Here is a 19,370-nt window from a genome sequence, read left to right as displayed (position 1 = left end):
GCTTAAGTTAGAGGTGAATGGCATAAAAGCCATTGTATCTTGCACTTCTACAGCACCTGAGAACGTTGTTACTCATCTATTTTAACACACAACCCTGGCAACCAATGTGTAAACATGTACCCTCATGCAAATCAAACAAATTAAGCAAGTTTTCTAACCTTCACTCCCATTTCTTCATAGTTATTGACCCCTTCCTTTTTAAGGTTTAGAGGTGAGAGGAGGTAGAGGTCAAAGGAGATTGGCGGGGCAAGTTTTTTGAGTAGAGGGTGCTGTGTGTCTGGAACACAGTGGGTTTAAGAAGCTTTTTGATAGGCATTTTGACAAATCCGAGATGGAAATCAGAGTTCACCCTTTCGTGGTGCTCTAAATAGATAATGTTTAGGATTATCATTCAAAACGATGATCCCCAAAACATCAAGAAACTTGATGGATAATCAAATTAAAAATCTAACAGGGTGATGTTCAACCTGAATCATGTGCAGGAGCTTTACCAGCACGTCAGCAGTTGCCTGCAGAGTTTGCAGTTCCTGCATAACTGCTGTGCTGACAGCTGGCAAGTGACTAAAGGGCCTGTCCCACTTAGGCGATTTTAAGGCAACTGCCGGTGACTAGGCTGTCGCCGACAGTTCGCCGGGGTATCGTGGGCATAATCGTGAGGAGTCTTCCAAAAATCGTAGTGGATCTCAGCGCGTCACTGAGAAATCATCCGGTTTGAAACTTCTCGGTGACAGCTGGCTTGTCGGCAGGTATCGTTGCTTATTGCGGGCGCTGTCGCCTGCTGTCCCCAGGTTTGATAGGTTCTCTTAAATGCATTTAGAAGCACATAATATTAAAATAAGTAGTTATTTCAAAATACCATAGAATGCTTGTGTTTAACCAATTTACTTACCGTCAAGACATTTGACAGATAGATTGGAGGCGACAGTTTGACGGTCAGGTAAGCGTGGGGATTTTCGCGATGTTTATGGCCATCAGCCATTACATTTAAAGTGGGCTCCCAACACAGATATGCATCCCAGAAACCAGATATGCATCTCCCGTACATTTTCAAAGAATGCCCACACACCTTTCACAAAAATCCACTTAACCACTTTTAAAATTATTATTTTTAATACTGCTATTAGTAAACTAGAAGTAAATCCAGTTTATGCCTTGTTACAGTGACGCTTGGTTTTTAAGTAACCCATACAAGATGTTATAGTTCAAAACTCTCAAATACTTACTGACTTGTCAGTGATTTCAGCAAAAATTAGGACGCCGGAGAAGCATTGACAGCGTGGGAATTTCACGATGTTTCCGAAAACGCTGTAATCTCGACCTGACTCGGCATTGTCATGGTCATTGTTGTGGGGTAAAAGAAAATTTTGGCGATCTGCTATGACTTTGACAGTCGTCGGCTGTCGCCAAAAAAATTGCCTAAGTGGGACAGGCCCTTTAGACACTGAGCACTCTGCATGGCAGCCTGTGAAAGGCAGCATAAAAGGAGTGGGATAGGAGGGAGGCATGGCACTATCTTGTTCCTCAAGGTATCACTGGCTAAACAAACAGGCCCAATCTACCTCAATACCATCAGTGGCTCCCAGCCATTTTGGGCTGATCAAGGGGCCAATGTTCATAGTATCTTGCACCATACAGAAATGCTGCAATGATGCTTGTGGACAACATGGAGTAACATGGACTAGTGGCAGCCTGCTAAAACATCAATGTCCTAATAAGTACCTCCCTACCGATTTGCTGTGGGGTTGACTCCTTGTTGTATTGTAATCTTTAATAAACATTTCTCTTAGTAAAAGCCAAAATGGAAGCTGTGTATCAGGTGATCTTATTAGATGTGTACCCGAGTCTGGGGAAATGTCACCCTTGCAATTGTCCCTCATGCCCAAATTATTGCGAATAGACCTGAAAATGAATGTGTGCTGAATCATGCACAAAATGGCTTCTTTAGGCAAATTCCAAATAGGCAAACAGGTCCAATTTCAATATAACAGACCTGGCTAGTGATATGAAGTTTCATTCAAGTGGCCAATATTACTTCATCAACTGGTGGTTGATATAACCAGGAAATTATATCAAGAATGATTGGGACGTTTTTGATAAAGCCCGTATGACTTAACATTTCCCTAAGAAATATTTTGCTGTGCAGAACAATTACAAACCAAATAATGTACTCAGATATACTCACTTGTTTCACACCTTGGCCCAACAAATCCATACAGGCAGGAGCAGGTATTTCTGGTAACACATGATCCACCATGCTCACAAGCTGGAATGCAGAAGGCTGCACACAAAAATACAAATTATTAATACTGTGCAAAGTTTTTGACCTGAATTAAACGGTGTCTGATTTTAGTAGAGCATAATCTACCATCTTGAATGTTGGTGGGTAGCATCTGATGGTGGTGATTCAGGCTCTGCTGAGAATTTATTTGACACAACCAGATTGCCTCGTGGTGAGATATTTCTGGCTGAGTTGAACACTGGAACTGAGTCCCTGACTCAGGTTAGGACTTAGGAAGGTTATCAAAGAATTAGGAAGGGTGGCACAGTGGGGCAGCGGTAGAGTTTCTGCCTTACAGCGCCAGAGACCCAGGTTCGATCCTGACTAAGGGTGCTGTCTGTATGGAATTTGTACATTCTCCCTGTGACTGCATGGGTTTTCTCTGGGAGCTCCAATTTCTTCCCACATCCCAAAGACTTGCATGTTTGTAATTTAATTGGCTTCTGTAAATTGTCCCTAGTGTGTGTAGGATAGAACTAGTGTACGGGTGAGCTGGAGCAGACTCGGTGGACTGAAGGGCCTGTTTCCACACTATATCTCCAAAGTAAAGTATAACAACTTGAAGAATATTCTCATAACCTCTTTACCAATACTTTCTGGGGTCTCCTTTACTGGGATTTGTCCTTATACAGAGTTAGAAATCTTTGTTTTTTGGCCCTCTATTGCAGCTATATTGCAACTGGTATTTCTCTTTATGTGTGTCAAATGTCTTTTAAACATTGTAACTAATTGTCACTCTGCCTCCTTTTGGTAACTCATTTCAGATAATTACCAGTCTGTGTGAAAATCCAATCTCCTCCACATTTTCCCTTCTCACCTTAAACATATGCCCTCTCATCATTGTTTTGATATGCTGTAATTAATTTTATTTCTTATTAAATTCAATAATTTTTATTAAATTATTTGTAGTAAATTTATTGACTTTATATGTTTCCCCAAGTAGAAGGAACATTTAAGACTCACATAAATGCTGACAGGAAGTGAGGTTGACTCTCAGACCTACTTCCTGTGAATGGCTGGAAGAGCATTAGGGGGCAGGGCCTCAGTTGAATGCGTACTGTGGTCCAGTTAGCTGGTCAGGTAAGTGCAGATCGCCAGAGAATGTAAGAGTTTTGTTAGGGTGAAGGCCGAATATTGTTTTTAGAGTTACAGCGCAGAAATAGGCCCTTTGGCCCACCGAATCCACACCGACCAGTAATCCCCGCACATTACACTATCTTACACTAGGGCCAATTTTTACATTTATACCAAGCCAATACAAACCTGTACATCTTTGGAGCGTGGAAGGAAACCAAAGTACTTGGAGAAAACGCATGCAGGTGATAGGGAGGATATGCAAACTCCGTACAGACAAGCACCCATGGCCAGGATCGAACCTGGGTCTCTGGTGCTGTGAGCACCAAAGGCAGCAACTCTACCACTGCGTCATGGTGCCATCCAGCTCCACTATCCCCCTCCCCCTTCTCCACCCCCCCCCCCCCCCCCCGCCTTCTCCCTTACCACTGTGGTATTGTGGTGACACAATAACTTTGTGTGGAGACTCGATTACATTGAAAACCCAAACACAGCAAATCTGAGAGGGAGACTGAAAACAATGGAGTCTCTCAAAGGACAGGATGCTGCCATGAATGGTTAGGACTTTCCACTGATGCTGCCTGATTAATGAGTGCTTCTACCATTTTATGTCTTTACAAACAATTTGCTAGAGGAACCCAACATGTCAAGCCGCATCTGTGCGGCAATTGGAATGGTTGGTGTTTCAGGTCAAATCCCTGCATCGGGACTTAGAAAAAAAGTGGGAAGGTAGCCAGTATAAAAAGGAGAGGGAGAGGAGTGAGTCAGGGGGCAGGAGTAATTGGGGATCCAGGAGAGGTGAAGATTGATGGACATGGAACCAGGTAGGGGAGGCATGGGAAGGGAGGAGGCATGGGAAGGGAGGAGGCATGGGAAGGGAGGAGGCATGGGGTGTAGTACAATTGGGAGACAGAGACAGGTGAGGACACATGGAGTCAGACAAATGAAGCTAAAGAAAAAAGAAAAAAAAGAGGCAGAGGGAGCCAGGCGATGGTGAAGGTATAAACAGCTACTGTATCTCATTTCCGTCTACTCCTTTTGCCCCACAGGTGCTGCTCAACCCACTGAGTTCCTCCAGCAGATTGCTTACTGATCCAGATTCCAACATCTGCAGTCTTTTGTGTCTCCATTTTCCACTTTCACTTATTTGCTTTCATTGCCTGAATGGTTTCTGGCGAAACTGATCATATATGTGTGCAGAGGCTGCCTGAAATTTATCCCATTACCCAAGCAGTAAAGGCAAAAAGGAAACATTGCCTTTGGGAAGATTTGCAAGTTGCCTTCATGAATTCTCATCAATTGTTGCTTGACATGGTATGTTAGACTGTTTCATCAATTTCCTGCAAAATAAACTGCTGGTTTGTAAGGTGGAAGTGACAGACAATGATCATATGACCATTACCATCTCAATTTGTCCAATTTGTATGAACAATTGCTCCTAGCAAATGTCTCTGGTTAGGTTGACACATTGGAACTATACCTAAGTAAGTAAAATTACAGTTGACTCAATAGAGTGGTTAAGAGAGTACAGAACATTTCTTGTCATCAATTTTTTAACACTGCTTCTTCCCATTAAAAATTGTAGTGACTACAGCTAGCAAAAGCTGAGAAAAAAATATGATATTTGCTTGAATAATATCTTGAAAATGTTGGTAAATTTTTTACACAGATATTGTTAATTAATGTAATCACATACTGGATATGGGGGAAAAGTCCATTAACAGGAAGTTATCCCTCCCTCCACAGCAACATTTTATGAGCCATTTAATAGAAAAATATTAGTCTCCATTGCAGGGTTAACAACTTCCAATCATTATTGTGGCATGAACATTAACAATCATTGTTACGGATGCAATGTAATTGCATTTTTAATTGATAATAGAGCCTTATTCTGAGGATGTGCAATGTTCAAAGCAAATAATTTCACAGTTTCATCAATTACGGATATCCCAGGATGAAGCTGAGCATTCAAAATTACTTGTGATTGAACAAATTTGATTCTCATTACTGGTGTCAACAGAGGTCACGGGGGTGGAGGGGCTGTGCATTGACTAACCAGGAGCAATTTTACCGGGGAATGTGCGTAGGGGGACCCGAGGGAATGGAGAGCAGTCAGCCTGGACCAAGTTTGACCTGGAAAAATATTAGCTCCTAAATTTGATTAACATGTCAGCTGAGCCCAACAAAAAAAAACACATGCCCAGATACAAATTGATGAGAGTGCAATTGAATTCCAGGAGACTGGAACTCAATATTGTTAAATTTGTTGGCTTTACCTTGCACTAAACATTATTCCCTTATCATGAATCTATACACTGTAAATAGCTCGATATACTGTCTTTCTGCTGACTGGATAGCGCGCAACAAAAGCTTTTTATTGTCGGTACATGTGACAATAAACTAAACGAAACTTGTTGCTGTTAGATTACAGATTTGGCCAGGAAGGGAGTGTGGAGATGGTAGTAGAAGGGAGCTCTAAGCAAGACATTTTGGCATTTTCTGCCCTACAGAACATGGTTCTGGCAGAAAAAGAGATTTGCCTCATCTGCCTCAAATGTGATATCTCTTATTGTCTTTAGCATCTGAATGTTACTGATAATCTTCCTACAATGTTTATGTTTTGCCCACAATGGGCTGGCTGGGTGGTGAACAGCCAAACAGCAGCTACCTGGCATGGTGGAAGATGGTCTGTCCATCATCTCACCCGAAGGCCCTGCTCCCCATCCTTCGCCTTATGACTGTCTTCCTTCCCCTTATATCCTCTCCCCTCACCTCTCATGTCCTTCTCTACCCTCACGGTCTCCCTTACCTGCCCTCTCCCTTTCCTCAGCCTATCCTTTCTCTTATCCCCACTTCCTTCCTTCCAACTACTCCCCACTCCCCTCTCTTACTTCATCCTCTCTTTTTCCTTACCTCGTCCCTAAATCCCCTTCCTTCCCTCATCCCTAAAAACCCTCCCTTCCCTCATCTGCTCCCCCTCCCCCTCCTTTACCACCACCTTCTCCCTTCTCTTCCCTATTCCCGCATAACTACCAGCACGTCTTCACATCCCACCTAACCTTAACCCAAACCCAGAGCCCCCAGCCTGGAGAGCAGCTCAGATTTTGGATTGCTGGCTGCGGCCCCATTCACAGTGCGGCGATTTCCACCAGCCTCTATCCACGCACTCACCTGGGTCTCAGGTACATGGTGGCGGTTTCTGTGGCGGCAGCCCAGGCACATCCCGGTGTCCACAGCAATGCTGAGACTCCCCACCTTCCCCAGCACTGGCCCCTTCCCGCCCGCGTCACCGAATGGCTGGATATGGGCGTAGCTTCCACTCACCCCTGAGAGCTGGGGAGTGGGGAGGTGACAAATCATCCCGCGGGCCGGATTGGACCCCTTCATGGGCCGCATCCGGCCCGTTGGCCGGTAGTTTGACACCCCTATTTGATGGGAAGTAGATGAGTTAGTTTCCTTTACAGATCTGGAGTGAAAATGATTCCCTTTATCAAGTATCTGTACACTGTGAACAGTTCGATTGTAACCATGTATGGTATTTCCGCTGACTGGTTAGCACACAACAAATGCTTTTCATTGTATCTCGGTACTCATGACAATAAACTAAACTATATAATAAAATTGCAGTCACAATAGGATAGTATTACTTGGATGTGAACTGCAGATTTAAAGGTGCCATCTATTGGATGTTTAGTGCCAGACCCAGGACAAACCTGTTGTTCCAGTTTATCTGCACCCTCCTCCACCTTGTGATGGGGAGAAGTGATGGATGATTGGAAAAGAGTTAATGTTTCCCTACTTCAACTGCTATTAACAACATGAAGAAACTGCAGTAGACAAACTTAAAACGTGTACATACACCCAAACAGCTAAATTTAGAGAAAGAGGAGGCCATTTAACTCTACCTTGCCATTTAGTAAGATCGCACCTGGCCTGATTGTAATTATTTACATCTACTGTGAAAATATTTCAGATTCCACTGACCTCTAGGAAATAGTTCCAAAGATATGATTATGATAGAAAAAGACTTGGCTCATCTGCCTTAAAAGAGAAATCTCTTACTGCCTTTTAATGATCATTTTATCCACGCATGAAGTTTTGTGAGTTAACAACCAATTTACTGTAGCAGAAAAATGGCAAAGGTGTGATGGATGCACAGCAGAGAGTTACACAATCCTTTATTGTGGATGAATGGGGAGATGAGACAACTTTTCCTACCGTCTTCACAGGTCAGGCCATTGTATCCTGGGGGGCACTCGCACTTATCTGGTTTAATACACTTTCCTCTGTTTTTGCAGTCAGGTCGACAGATTGCTTAAAAAAGGAACAGCCGACAGAAGCAACATTAAAATATTGTGTGTTCAATCAGCTATGGATAATAAAAGCAAAATGATCCAATTCAAATATGGAAAATTTTAGTAGGTTTAGTAGATTACCTACCTATATGACAGTTATACCCAGTGTAGCCAGGCTGACAACGACATGTGTTGGGAGCTGCACATTCCATATTCTTTCCACAGGGATACCTGCATATCGCTAAGAAATATTGCAGTTGTTGGTTTTTGATATCAAACATGGTTACTACTCTACAACGTGTGCCTCAGTATTTACGACTAGTTGTTGGCATTCAGTAAGTATGACAAAATCAACATTTAGAAGGACATAAAATCAGGAAAGAGATAAGAGATATAGATAATGTGCAGGTGGATATGTAGTTTTAAGTGGCATAATGCCAGACACAAACATCGTGGGCTGAAGGATCTGTTCTTGTGCTGTACTCATTCTATGCTCTGTGAGTGAAGTAGAGGGAACTAAGTGTTCTTGTGCATGAATCACGGAAAGTTAGCAAGTGATAATGAAGACACATGGCACATTAGCCTTTAATGAAAGTAGGCAGGAGTTTAGAAGTAGGGATGTATAATAACAATTGTACATGGTACATGTTAGGCCACATCTGAAATACCACACACAATTTTGGTCTCCTATTTCAAAGAAAGGATATTTACAGCCATTGGAGACAGTCTAAAAGTGATCTCCTAGGCTAATTCCTGGGAAGAGAGGGTTATCCTATAAACAGTGACAGGAGAAATTGGATCTATATTTTTTGGACTTTATAAGAATCTTATAGAAACATATGGCAGACACAAAATGCTGGAGTAACTCAGCGGGTCAGGCAGCATCTCATGAGAGAAGGAATGGGTCACTCATTTGTTCTCTCCTGAGTTGCTGCCTAACCTGCTGAGTTACTCCAGCATTTTGTGTCTATCTTCGATTTTAAACCAGCTTCCGCAGTTTTTTCCTGCACTTTTAGAAACGTATAACTTCCTTCAGGGTAGATTCCACAAGAGAGAAAATCTTAAACAAGGGGCATAATTACAATAAGGGTTGGCCATTTAAAGGGAGGTGCAAGAACCTCTCGTAGAGTGTGGCAAATCTCTGGAATTCCCACTACCACAGTAGCTTGTGCAGGTAGATCACTGGGAGTATTTATAAAGTAGATCAATTTTTGAAAATTGGAGAATTGAAGGATATGTGGAACTGGCACAGAAGAGGATAGGAGGCTCAGAGCAGATCAGTCATGGCAATATTGAATGCCAGAGCAGGTTTAAGACCTAATGGCGTACTCGCTCCAATACGGTTATGTTCTTATATTCTTAAAATGGAGGGATGAATGAAGGCGAGTAGGCCAAAAAGCATGGTTGTTGAGAAGATCACTGAAGGGTGTTTGAAAGTTCTGAGCACAGTTTACAATGCAAGGTACTGCTGTTAAATGAGGAAAATAACCACAATTGCAGGAGGAACCACCAGTGATATGGCTGAGTAACTGGAACAAGCAGAGTGGAGCAGGTTAATCGAATAGAGGCATATAACTGAAGGTGATCCCTGAAATAAGGTTAGAAAGATCATCACATCTGTGGAAGGCTTAGAAATTTATCTTCTGGCAGTAGTTTTAAAGATGCATTAGACATTGTCTGCCTCCTGATCTCCAGTCAATGAAATCAAAGAAAGGAAGGAACAGTCACTGTCATAGTTCCCCTTTTCTTCACTGGTTGTGAATGACATTGACAAATCCAGCATTTTGTATTTGTAGCCTCTTGGCCTAACATTAAGGTAGGAACTCAAGGTCTGGGTGCACATATAGTCCAGACGGGTAGGGTGAATGATTATAGTACAGGAATAAGTCCTTCGACCCACAATGTCTGTGCCGAACATCTGCATTAAACACCACTATTATATCTGCTGAACTGTGGGGCACATTATTGAAATACATGTTTTTTTATGACAATCTAATAGTTTCATAGTTTCCAACACTGAGACAAGATTATTATTTTTTTATTATTAAATGACATTAATTTATATTCTCCAGTTGCTAAGGTGAGATTCAAATTCAATTGGTGGATCAATGGTCTCAAATGCTGTTACTGGAATGGTAGTTTAACCATTATGTTATTATAACCAGCAGGCAAAGGATGAATTTCTAATATTAAGTTTGGCTATTACTCTATGAAATTAGTTTAACAAGTTATATTTTCATCACAACTGTGACCCAAATTCTTTCTGCATCCATTGCACGGAATGTGTTTACCTTTACATGTTACTCCATCACCAGTGTATCCAAAAGGGCACTGTCCACATTTAAAGCTTCCAAACTGTGTAGGCTCACATGGGACTCCATTAAAGCAAGGCATGTCAGCACAGGTGACCTTTGTTTCAGTAGGAATCAACTCGTTACCAATGTGAGTAATGGAAAAAGCTTGAGATGCTGTTACAGCCCGCAGTGCCGAGGTGACAGGTCGCCAGAAAGTGGTGGTTTTTTGTGGAGCTTTCGGATGGACAGCCAGCTGTGATGTAGTTCGAGAACTCATGGCAGTAGTGCCAGTGCCAAACGAGATGGAGGTAATGGAAGGAGATAAGCTCAAAGCAGCATATGGTCTATCTGTCTTGAGAACTGGAGGCGCTTTGGCTATTGTAACTACTTTCTCCATTGTGGGTCCGCCAGGCACAGGAACATGTCCAAGAGTAGTTTTCTGGCTACCAGCTGGCAGGTTGCTTGGTCTTGTGGTGGGGGCCCAATGTTGCTGAAATTTGGATGCAACGTGTGGGGTGACTAGAGGAACAGAGAGAGAAAAAAAGGTCATAAGTGTTTTGTAGCTTTATGCATGTCTTCTGAGTTAATATTTTATCTTTTGATAATGCAAGAAATTAGCTTGCCTTCACAGTAGAGGTTTTATGTTAAGCATTGACAGTTACTGGCCCATCAACACCATGTTTAGATGTAAGCTTACTCATTTGTAAAGAACTGTTATTAAAATTGACATTCAATGCTGAAAATACTGTATTGTACTGTATCAAACCCCTGATCATCGGAGAACAGAAGAATTTGTTAGACCCACCAGTGTACTTCAATCTTTCTGCTTACCTATGCCATTATTTGGAATATCATTCTTCGTACCTTCCTTAACTTTATGCCTTCATCCATTGCATGCACATTTACATTGCCATCTGTCTAATATTTGCAGGGTTCTCTTTGGACAGAGCTATTTCAACTATTGGCTTGTTGTTAACATATGAAGACAGTATTACGACATTATAACCAGATAAACACATTTATTGAACGAGGTCGCAGATGGATTCTTTGCCTGTGCATTTTTACGGGAATTTCACAGCTGGATAATGTTACACAGTTCTTCATGTTAGCATGACCAAGGAGCTGATTATTGACCTTTGCAAGGGAAAGCCAAGGATCCACGAACCGAGTACAAAAGATAATGCATTGCATTATTTAATAAATATTTATTGTTGTGTTATGATGTTAATATGCATGTAAAGTTGCAACAAGTAAGAATCTCATTGTTCCTTCCCTGGTGCATATGACAATTAAACACTCTTGAGTCTTGAATACACTGCATACATCACCTGGTTTTCTACAGGCATATTGTATGCAGATGCAGATGCACAGGCTGCAGATGCACAAGTTCCCAATATGTATTTCTTAAAAGTAGAAATATCTATCCTTGTATGTGCTTGTAAACACTGTGAAATAATGCAATTATAAACAACACTAAATGGAGAAGACCTCTGTCCCAGTGGCCTTTATACCCACAATATTTCCAGTGTATTTCCAATACCCCTGAATCCCTTTCCTGACCAGAACCTCTCTGGTTATACAAAAGATTGTTGAAGTAATAACAGAATACAAGATTGATATGGTTCACACTTGTCAATGCCGCCTAGCTTTCTAAACTCCAGGATGCCAGTGATGACTGAAACCTCCCCCTTAAATAAATCACAGAGTGAATATTAACTGTGTCAGTTTGTGAATTGGAATCATTGTTGGGAATATGTCTGGACTCATGATAAACAACAAACCAAAAACATAAATTACTTCAAGAGCAGAGGGGAAAACAGATAAATACTTTAGCAATTTCTACCAATAAAAACAGTATCACTTCTGCAGAAAAGCAGTGTATGATAGTATATATCAATTAGGTTCATAAAATCTTTTTCTATTTCCTACACTAATGCAGAAACTAGGCATGATTGATTCTATGGCAATCACACCAGCATTTCTACTCTGACCAAGGAAAAAATGTCATTCAATATGCCCATTAATCAATCCTTGTTCTTTCATGTGTATTGATTTCTTTCATATTATGCAGTGTCTACTCCACACTGGATTCTTATGCTTTGTAGACCTTTGCCTTTGAGCATTAAAGTATGGAGAACAGGATCAAAGTAATTTGTTCAGCATTTATATGCTGTAATACATTTTGTTTTTTCATCATGCCCTTTCCTCATAGTTTGCATTACTCTGCCTATGAATAAACTTTGGTATCATTAGCACCTTTTGAACATATCTGACATGGACCAGTACATTAAAGTTTTTGTACATATTTCAACGTAATATCATATTTTATCTTGTCTCAAATTAACCCCATTCACTTAGACTGACAGACAAGTATGCTTGTTGCCACTTTCATCATGTATTTGGCTGCAGTCCCCTCCCAGGAGCTTGGTGTTTCTCTGCAATAGAGGTTACTAGGACATGCAAATCAACTTATTCAGCTCATAGAAACACATTAAAGGATCATTTTAAGTGTGTTGCGGTTGGCTCCAAATTATTAATTACAACAGTTTGCAAATTACAATCTCAGCTGTACCTTTTACAATTTCATTAGAATGTCATCAAACAAGCATTTCTTCAATTTTTCATTTAAAAACATAATCCCCAGTGTTTTCATGAGAAAGATCTGCAGTGTATGTAAGGTCATTTTGTGCTACGTTTACTTTGTCAAAGATTGTTAGTTTCTTTGAAAATGTATACACAGTCTTTGAGCAGCCACTTCAGACATTTTTAAATGTTTGAAATATCATCAATGTTAGTCAGTTGGATGCAAGGAATGATGAAAAATCTCCAACAATCAAAACCAAAATCCAGTTAGTTAAGGGCTCCTTCTGAACAAACACTGCAAAGTCACCCCGTGGAAGATAGCCTTAGTGCCTCTGGTAATGGTGAATGCCTGGGGTGCAGGTAACAAAAGGACAGGGGTTACTTTGAGCCTACATTTTCTTTTCACAGTTGTTGGCAGTTTCTGGGAGATGGGAATTTTGGTGGGTTCCAGGCATGGAGGATAAGCACAAATCGGGGAAATAGCAGGGTAGAGGAGCAGGTCCAGAAAACTGAGTACTGCTGGAATTCCAATTAAAAGAGTAGCATTTATCCAAGGATTTGAATAGGCAGCTGAAATCTTTAATTCGGAAATTCAAACAGAATATTTGAGCAATTATTTAACAACATTCTATTTTCTGCCTCAACAGTAATTTCACCTGAATAGAAGACACAGAGTGCTGGAGGAGCTCACTGTGTCAGGCAGCGTCTCAGGAAACCATGTAAAGGTGACGTTTTGGGCCGGGACCCTTCTTCAGTCTGATGGTAGGGGGTGGGAAAAGTAAGCTTTTGCACCCCACTCTCACGATCAGTTTATCTGGACCAGAAGGGTCCCAACTCAAAACGTCACCCATGTTCTCCTGAGATGCTGCCTGATCAGCTGAGCTATTCCAACACTTTGTCCTCTTTTGTAAACCAGCATCTGTAGTTCCTTGTTTCTACATTTCACCAATATGTTGATTTAGTTGGAGAGAACTTGTTAGAATAATCTATAAAACCATAGTCATAATGATACAGCGTGGAAACAGGCCCTTTGGCCCAACTTGCTTACACCAGCAAACATGTCCCAGCTACACTAGTCCCACCTGCCCGCGTTTGGTCCATATCCCTCCAAACCTGTCCTATCCATGTAACTGTCTAACTGTTTCTTAAACATTGGGATCGTCCCAGTCTCAACTACCTCCTCTGGCAGCTTGTTCCATTCACCCACCACCCTGTGTATGGAAAAAGTTACCCCTCAGATTCATATTAAATCTTTTCCCCTTAACCTTAAAACTGTCTTCTGGTCCTCAATGCACCTACTCTAGGCAAGAGACTGTGCATCTACCCAAAATATTCCTCTCAAGATTTTATACTCTATAAATTCACCCCTCATCCTCCTGTGCCCTAAGGAATATAGTCACAGCCTACTCAACCTTCCCCTATAACTCACACCCTCTCGTAAATCTTCTCTGTCCCCTTTCCAGCTTGACAACATCTTTCCTATAACATGGTGCCCAGAACTGAACACAATACTCTAAATGTGGCCTCACCAATTGCAATATGACCTCCCAACTTCTATACTCAGAACCACTATCAGCCTTTTTCATGATTATATATTTTAAAACTAATATGAAGATAGTGAAAGTGGATCATTGTGTGTACAATAAATATTCGTCAATAATAAAAAAGAACAAGCGGCATACAAACAGATGAACACAAAGCACACCAAGTGAATCACGGCAACCACAGCAAGTAAAATCAAAACACAGATGGGAAACAAACATGAGTTGCTGCTTTACAGCGAATGCAGCGCCGGAGACTCAGGTTCGATCCTGACTACGGGTGCTGCACTGTAAGGAGTTTGTACGTTCTCCCCGTGACCTGCGTGGGTTTTCTCCGAGATCTTCGGTTTCCTCCCACACTCCAAAGACGTACAGGTATATGTAGGTTAATTGGCTGGGTAAATGTGAAAATTGTCCCTAGTGGGTGTAGGATAGTGTTAATGTGCGGGGATCACTGGGCGGCACGGACTTGGAGGGCCGAAAAGGCCTGTTTCCGGCTGTATATATATGATGATATGATATGATAATTTATCCTGTAAGAGGTTTAATGGGTTTACACTTTCAGGTTCATACTTGTGACAATGCTATTTTAATTCAAAGATCCTGAGCCGTAGTAAAGCAGCATCATTACTAAATGCCTAAACTGCATAACGGTTTTACGAATCTGGGCTTGTTCACCTTCTGCATGCATTTCTATGTAATCAGTTAAAGTACACTAACGTTAACTCTTCTAAGCTTATTTTCAGGATGTGTATGTCACTGATATGATGGACATTTAATGACAGTCCCCAGCTTTCCTTGATAGGTGGTGGTAGATAACTCTTTTCAACACTACAGCCACACATCACAAATTCAGGAAGGCTTTCATACAGACTGTTGCAGGAAAACAAACTGCCATCTAATCTCAGTGAACAATGCCAGTTAAAAATAACCACAAAATACCCCACATTATTTCCAAGATCAACAGGGAGTAAGTAGTAAGATATAAATTAGTTTTGGGTTTAGGTGTTGGATCAAGTAAAATCCTGACATACATTTGACATTTAACCCAGAAAAATTTGACACCTTGATATTTACAGTGCTCTCCATAATGTTTGGGATAAAGATAGAGCTAGATAATTAGATAGAGCTCTAGGGGCTAGCGGAACCAAGGGATGTGGGGAAAAGGCAGGCACGGGTTACTGACTGTGAATGATCAGCCATGATCATAAACAATGGCGGTGCTGCCTCGAAGGACCAAGTGGCCTCCTGCACCTATTTTCTATGTTTTCTATTTATTTAGTTGCCTCTGTACTCCACAATTTGAGATTTGTAATATAAAAGTCACATGTGGTTAAAGTGCACATTGTCAGATTTTAATAAAGGCCATTTTTACACATTTTGGTTTCACCATGTAGAAATTACAGCAGTGTTTATACATAGCCCCCCCCCCCCCCCCCATGTCAGGGCGCCATAATGTTTGGGACACAGCAATATCATGTAAATGAAAGTAGTCATGTTTAGTATTTTGTTGCATATCCTTTGCATGCAGTGACTGTTTGAAGTCTGCGATTCATGGACATCACCAGTTGCTGGGTGGCTTCTCTGGTGATGCTCTGCCAGGCCTGTATTGCAGCCATCTTTAGCTTATGTTGGTTTTGGGGGCGTGTCCCCTTCAGTTTTCTCTTCAGCATATAAAAGGCATGGTCAATTGGGTTCAGATCGGGTGATTGACTTGGCCACTCAAGAATTTACCATTTTTTAGCTTTGAAAAATTCCTTTGGTGCTTTAGCAGTATGTTTGGGATCATTGTCTTGCTGTATATAATGAACCGCCGGCCAATGAGTTTTGAGGCATTTGTTTGAACTTGAGCAGATAGGATGTGTCTTTTCACTTCAGAATTAATTATGTAACTACCATCAGCATTTGATGATCAATGAAGATAAGTGGGCCAGTACCTTCAGCAGTCATACATGCCCAGGCCATAACACCCCCACCACTGTGTTTCACAGATGAGGTAGTATGCTTTGGATCTTGGGCAGTTCCTTCTCTCGTTCATACTTTGCTTTTGCCATCACACGAAGCAATCTTCGTCTCATCTGTCCACAAGACCTTTTTCCAGAACTGTGGTTGCTCTTTTAAGTACTTCTTGGCAAACTGTAACCCGGCCATCCTATTTATGCGGCTAACCAGTGGTTTGCATCTTGCAATGTAGACAATAGACAATAGACAATAGGTGCAGGAGTAGGCCATTCAGCCCTTCGAGCCAGCACCGCCATTCAATGCGATCATGGCTGATCACTCTCAATCAGTACCCCGTTCCTGCCTTCTCCCCATAACCCCTCACTCCGCTATCCTTAAGAGCTCTATCCAGCTCTCTCTTGAAAGCATCCAACGAACTGGCCTCCACTGCCTTCTGAGGCAGAGAATTCCACACCTTCACCACCCTCTGACTGAAAAAGTTCTTCCTCATCTCCGTTCTAAATGGCCTACCCCTTATTCTTAAACTGTGGCCCCTTGTTCTGGACTCCCCCAACATTGGGAACATGTTATCTGCCTCTAATGTGTCCAATCCCCTAATTATCTTATATGTTTCAATAAGATCCCCCCTCATCCTTCTAAATTCCAGTGTATACAAGCCCAATCGCTCCAGCCTTTCAACATACGACAGTCCCGCCATTCTGGGAATTAACCTAGTGAACCTACGCTGCACGCCCTCCATAGCAAGAATATCCTTCCTCAAATTTGGAGACCAAAACTGCACACAGTACTCCAGGTGCGGTCTCACCAGGGCCCGGTACAACTGTAGAAGGACCTCTTTGCTCCTATACTCAACTCCTCTTGTTACGAAGGCCAACATTCCATTGGCTTTCTTCACTGCCTGCTGTACCTGCATGCTTCCTTTCATTGACTGATGCACTAGGACACCCAGATCTCGTTGAACTCCCCCTCCTCCTAACTTGACACCATTCAGATAATAATCTGCCTTTCTATTCTTACTTCCAAAGTGAATAACCTCACACTTATCTACATTAAACTGCATCTGCCATGTATCCGCCCACTCACACAACCTGTCCAAGTCACCCTGCAGCCTTATTGCATCTTCCTCACAATTCACACTACCCCCCAACTTAGTATCATCTGCAAATTTGCTAATGGTACTTTTAATCCCTTCGTCTAAGTCATTAATGTATATCGTAAATAGCTGGGGTCCCAGCACCGAACCTTGCGGTACCCCACTGGTCACTGCCTGCCATTCCGAAAGGGACCCATTTATCCCCACTCTTTGCTTTCTGTCTGTCAACCAATTTTCTATCCATGTCAGTACCATACCCCCAATACCATGTGCCCTAATTTTGCCCACTAATCTCCTATGTGGGACCTTGTCGAAGGCTTTCTGAAAGTCGAGGTACACCACATCCACTGACTCTCCCTTGTCAATTTTCCTAGTTACATCCTAAAAAAATTCCAGTAGATTTGTCAAGCATGATTTCCCCTTCGTAAATCCATGCTGACTCGGAATGATCCCGTTACTGCTATTCAAATGCTCAGCAATTTCGTCTTTTATAATTGACTCCAGCATCTTCTCCACCACTGATGTCAGACTAACTGGTCTATAATTACCCGTTTTCTCTCTCCCTCCTTTCTTAAAAAGTGGGATAACATTTGCTATCCTCCAATCCACAGGAACTGATCCTGAATCTATAGAACATTGAAAAATGATCTCCAATGCTTCCACTATTTCTAGAGCCACCTCCTTAAGTACTCTGGGATGCAGACCATCAGGCCCTGGGGATTTATCAGCCTTCAGTCCCATCAGTCTACCCAAAACCATTTCCTGCCTAATGTGGATTTCCTTCAGTTCCTCCATCACCCTAGGTTTTCCGGCCCCTAGAACATTTGGGAGATTGTGTGTATCTTCCTCAGTGAAGACAGATCCAAAGTAACGGTTTAACTCGTCTGCCATTTCTTTGTTCCCCATAATAAATTCCCCTGCTTCTGTCTTCAAGGGACCCACATTTGCCTTGACTATTTTTTTCCTCTTCACGTACCTAAAAAAACTTTTGCTATCCTCCTTTATATTATTGGCTAGTTTACCCTCGTACCTCATCTTTTCTCCCCGTATTGCCTTTTTAGTTAACTTTTGTTGCTCTTTAAAAGAGTCCCAATCCTCTGTCTTCCCACTCTTCTTTGCTATGTTATACTTCCTCTCCTTAATTTTTATGCTGTCCCTGACTTCCCTTGTCAGCCACAGGTGTCTCTTACTCCCCTTAGAGTCTTTCTACCTCTTTGGAAAAAATTGATCCTGCAACCTCTGCATTATTCCCAGGAATACCTGCCATTGCTGTTCTACCGTCTTCCCTGCTAGGGCCTCCTTCCAGTCAATTTTGGCCAGCTCCTGCCTCATGCCTCTGTAATCCCCTTTGCTATACTGTAATACCGACACTTCCGATTTTCCCTTCTGCCTTTCCATTTGCAGAGTAAAACTTATCATGTTGTGATCACTGCCTCCTAATGGCTCTTTTACCTCTAGTCCCCTTATCAGATCAGGATCATTACACAACACTAAATCCAGAATTGCCTTCTCCCTGGTAGGCTCCAGTACAAGCTGTTCTAAGAATCCATCTCGAAGGCACTCTACAAACTCTCTTTCCTGGGGTCCATTTCCAACCTGATTTTCCCAGTCTACCTGCATGTTGAAATCTCCCATAACCACCGTAGCATTACATTTTTGACACGCCAATTTTATCTCCTGATTCAACTTGCACCCTATGTCGAGGCTACTGTTTGGGGGCCTATAGATAACTCCCATTAGGGTCTTTTTACCCTTACAATTTCTCATTTCTATCCATACTGATTCAACATCTCCTGATTCTATGTCACCCCTTGCAAGGGAATGAATATCATTCCTTACCATCAGAGCAACCCCACCCCCTCTGCCCACCTGTCTGTCTTTTCTATACGTTGTGTACCCCTGAATATTCAGTTCCCAGCCCTGGTCCTCTTGTAGCCATGTCTCAGTGATCCCTACAGCATCATACTTGCCCATGACTAACTGAGCCTCAAGCTCGTCCATTTTATTTTTTATACTACGCGCATTTAAGTACAACACTTTAACTTCTGTATTTACCTCCCCTCTCACATCGTTCACAATTGGCCCTGCCCTTAATTTCTTTTCCCCTCTAGAACTTCTGTTCCCATTCTTCCGAGAGTCTTTTGCAATATCTCCTGTATTCCCTTTTACCTCATCTTCATATTCACAATTTGTTAACCCCTCCCCCCCACTACTTAGTTTAAAGCCACAGGTGTCACACTAGCAAATCTG

At 42.0% G+C, this 19,370-nt stretch overlaps 1 protein-coding gene across 1 annotated transcript in view; it reads right to left on the bottom strand.

Annotated features, from left to right (window-relative positions):
• Positions 1-19,370, bottom strand: part of LOC144595763 (von Willebrand factor D and EGF domain-containing protein) — a 178,922-nt gene that overhangs the window by 16,911 nt on the left and 142,641 nt on the right. Inside the window, exons 21-24 of the mRNA XM_078403383.1 lie at positions 9,939-10,460; positions 7,793-7,888; positions 7,571-7,666; positions 2,183-2,278 (exon numbers count right to left, since the gene is read on the bottom strand). Of these exons, the coding sequence (XP_078259509.1) occupies positions 2,183-2,278; positions 7,571-7,666; positions 7,793-7,888; positions 9,939-10,460 (810 nt within the window). The remainder of the gene's footprint in view (positions 1-2,182; positions 2,279-7,570; positions 7,667-7,792; positions 7,889-9,938; positions 10,461-19,370) is intronic.

This window comes from Rhinoraja longicauda, chromosome 8 (assembly GCF_053455715.1).
Source record: "Rhinoraja longicauda isolate Sanriku21f chromosome 8, sRhiLon1.1, whole genome shotgun sequence".
In the NCBI taxonomy this organism is placed as follows: Eukaryota; Metazoa; Chordata; class Chondrichthyes; order Rajiformes; family Arhynchobatidae; genus Rhinoraja; species Rhinoraja longicauda.
This window is presented reverse-complemented; position numbering and strand designations above follow the sequence as displayed.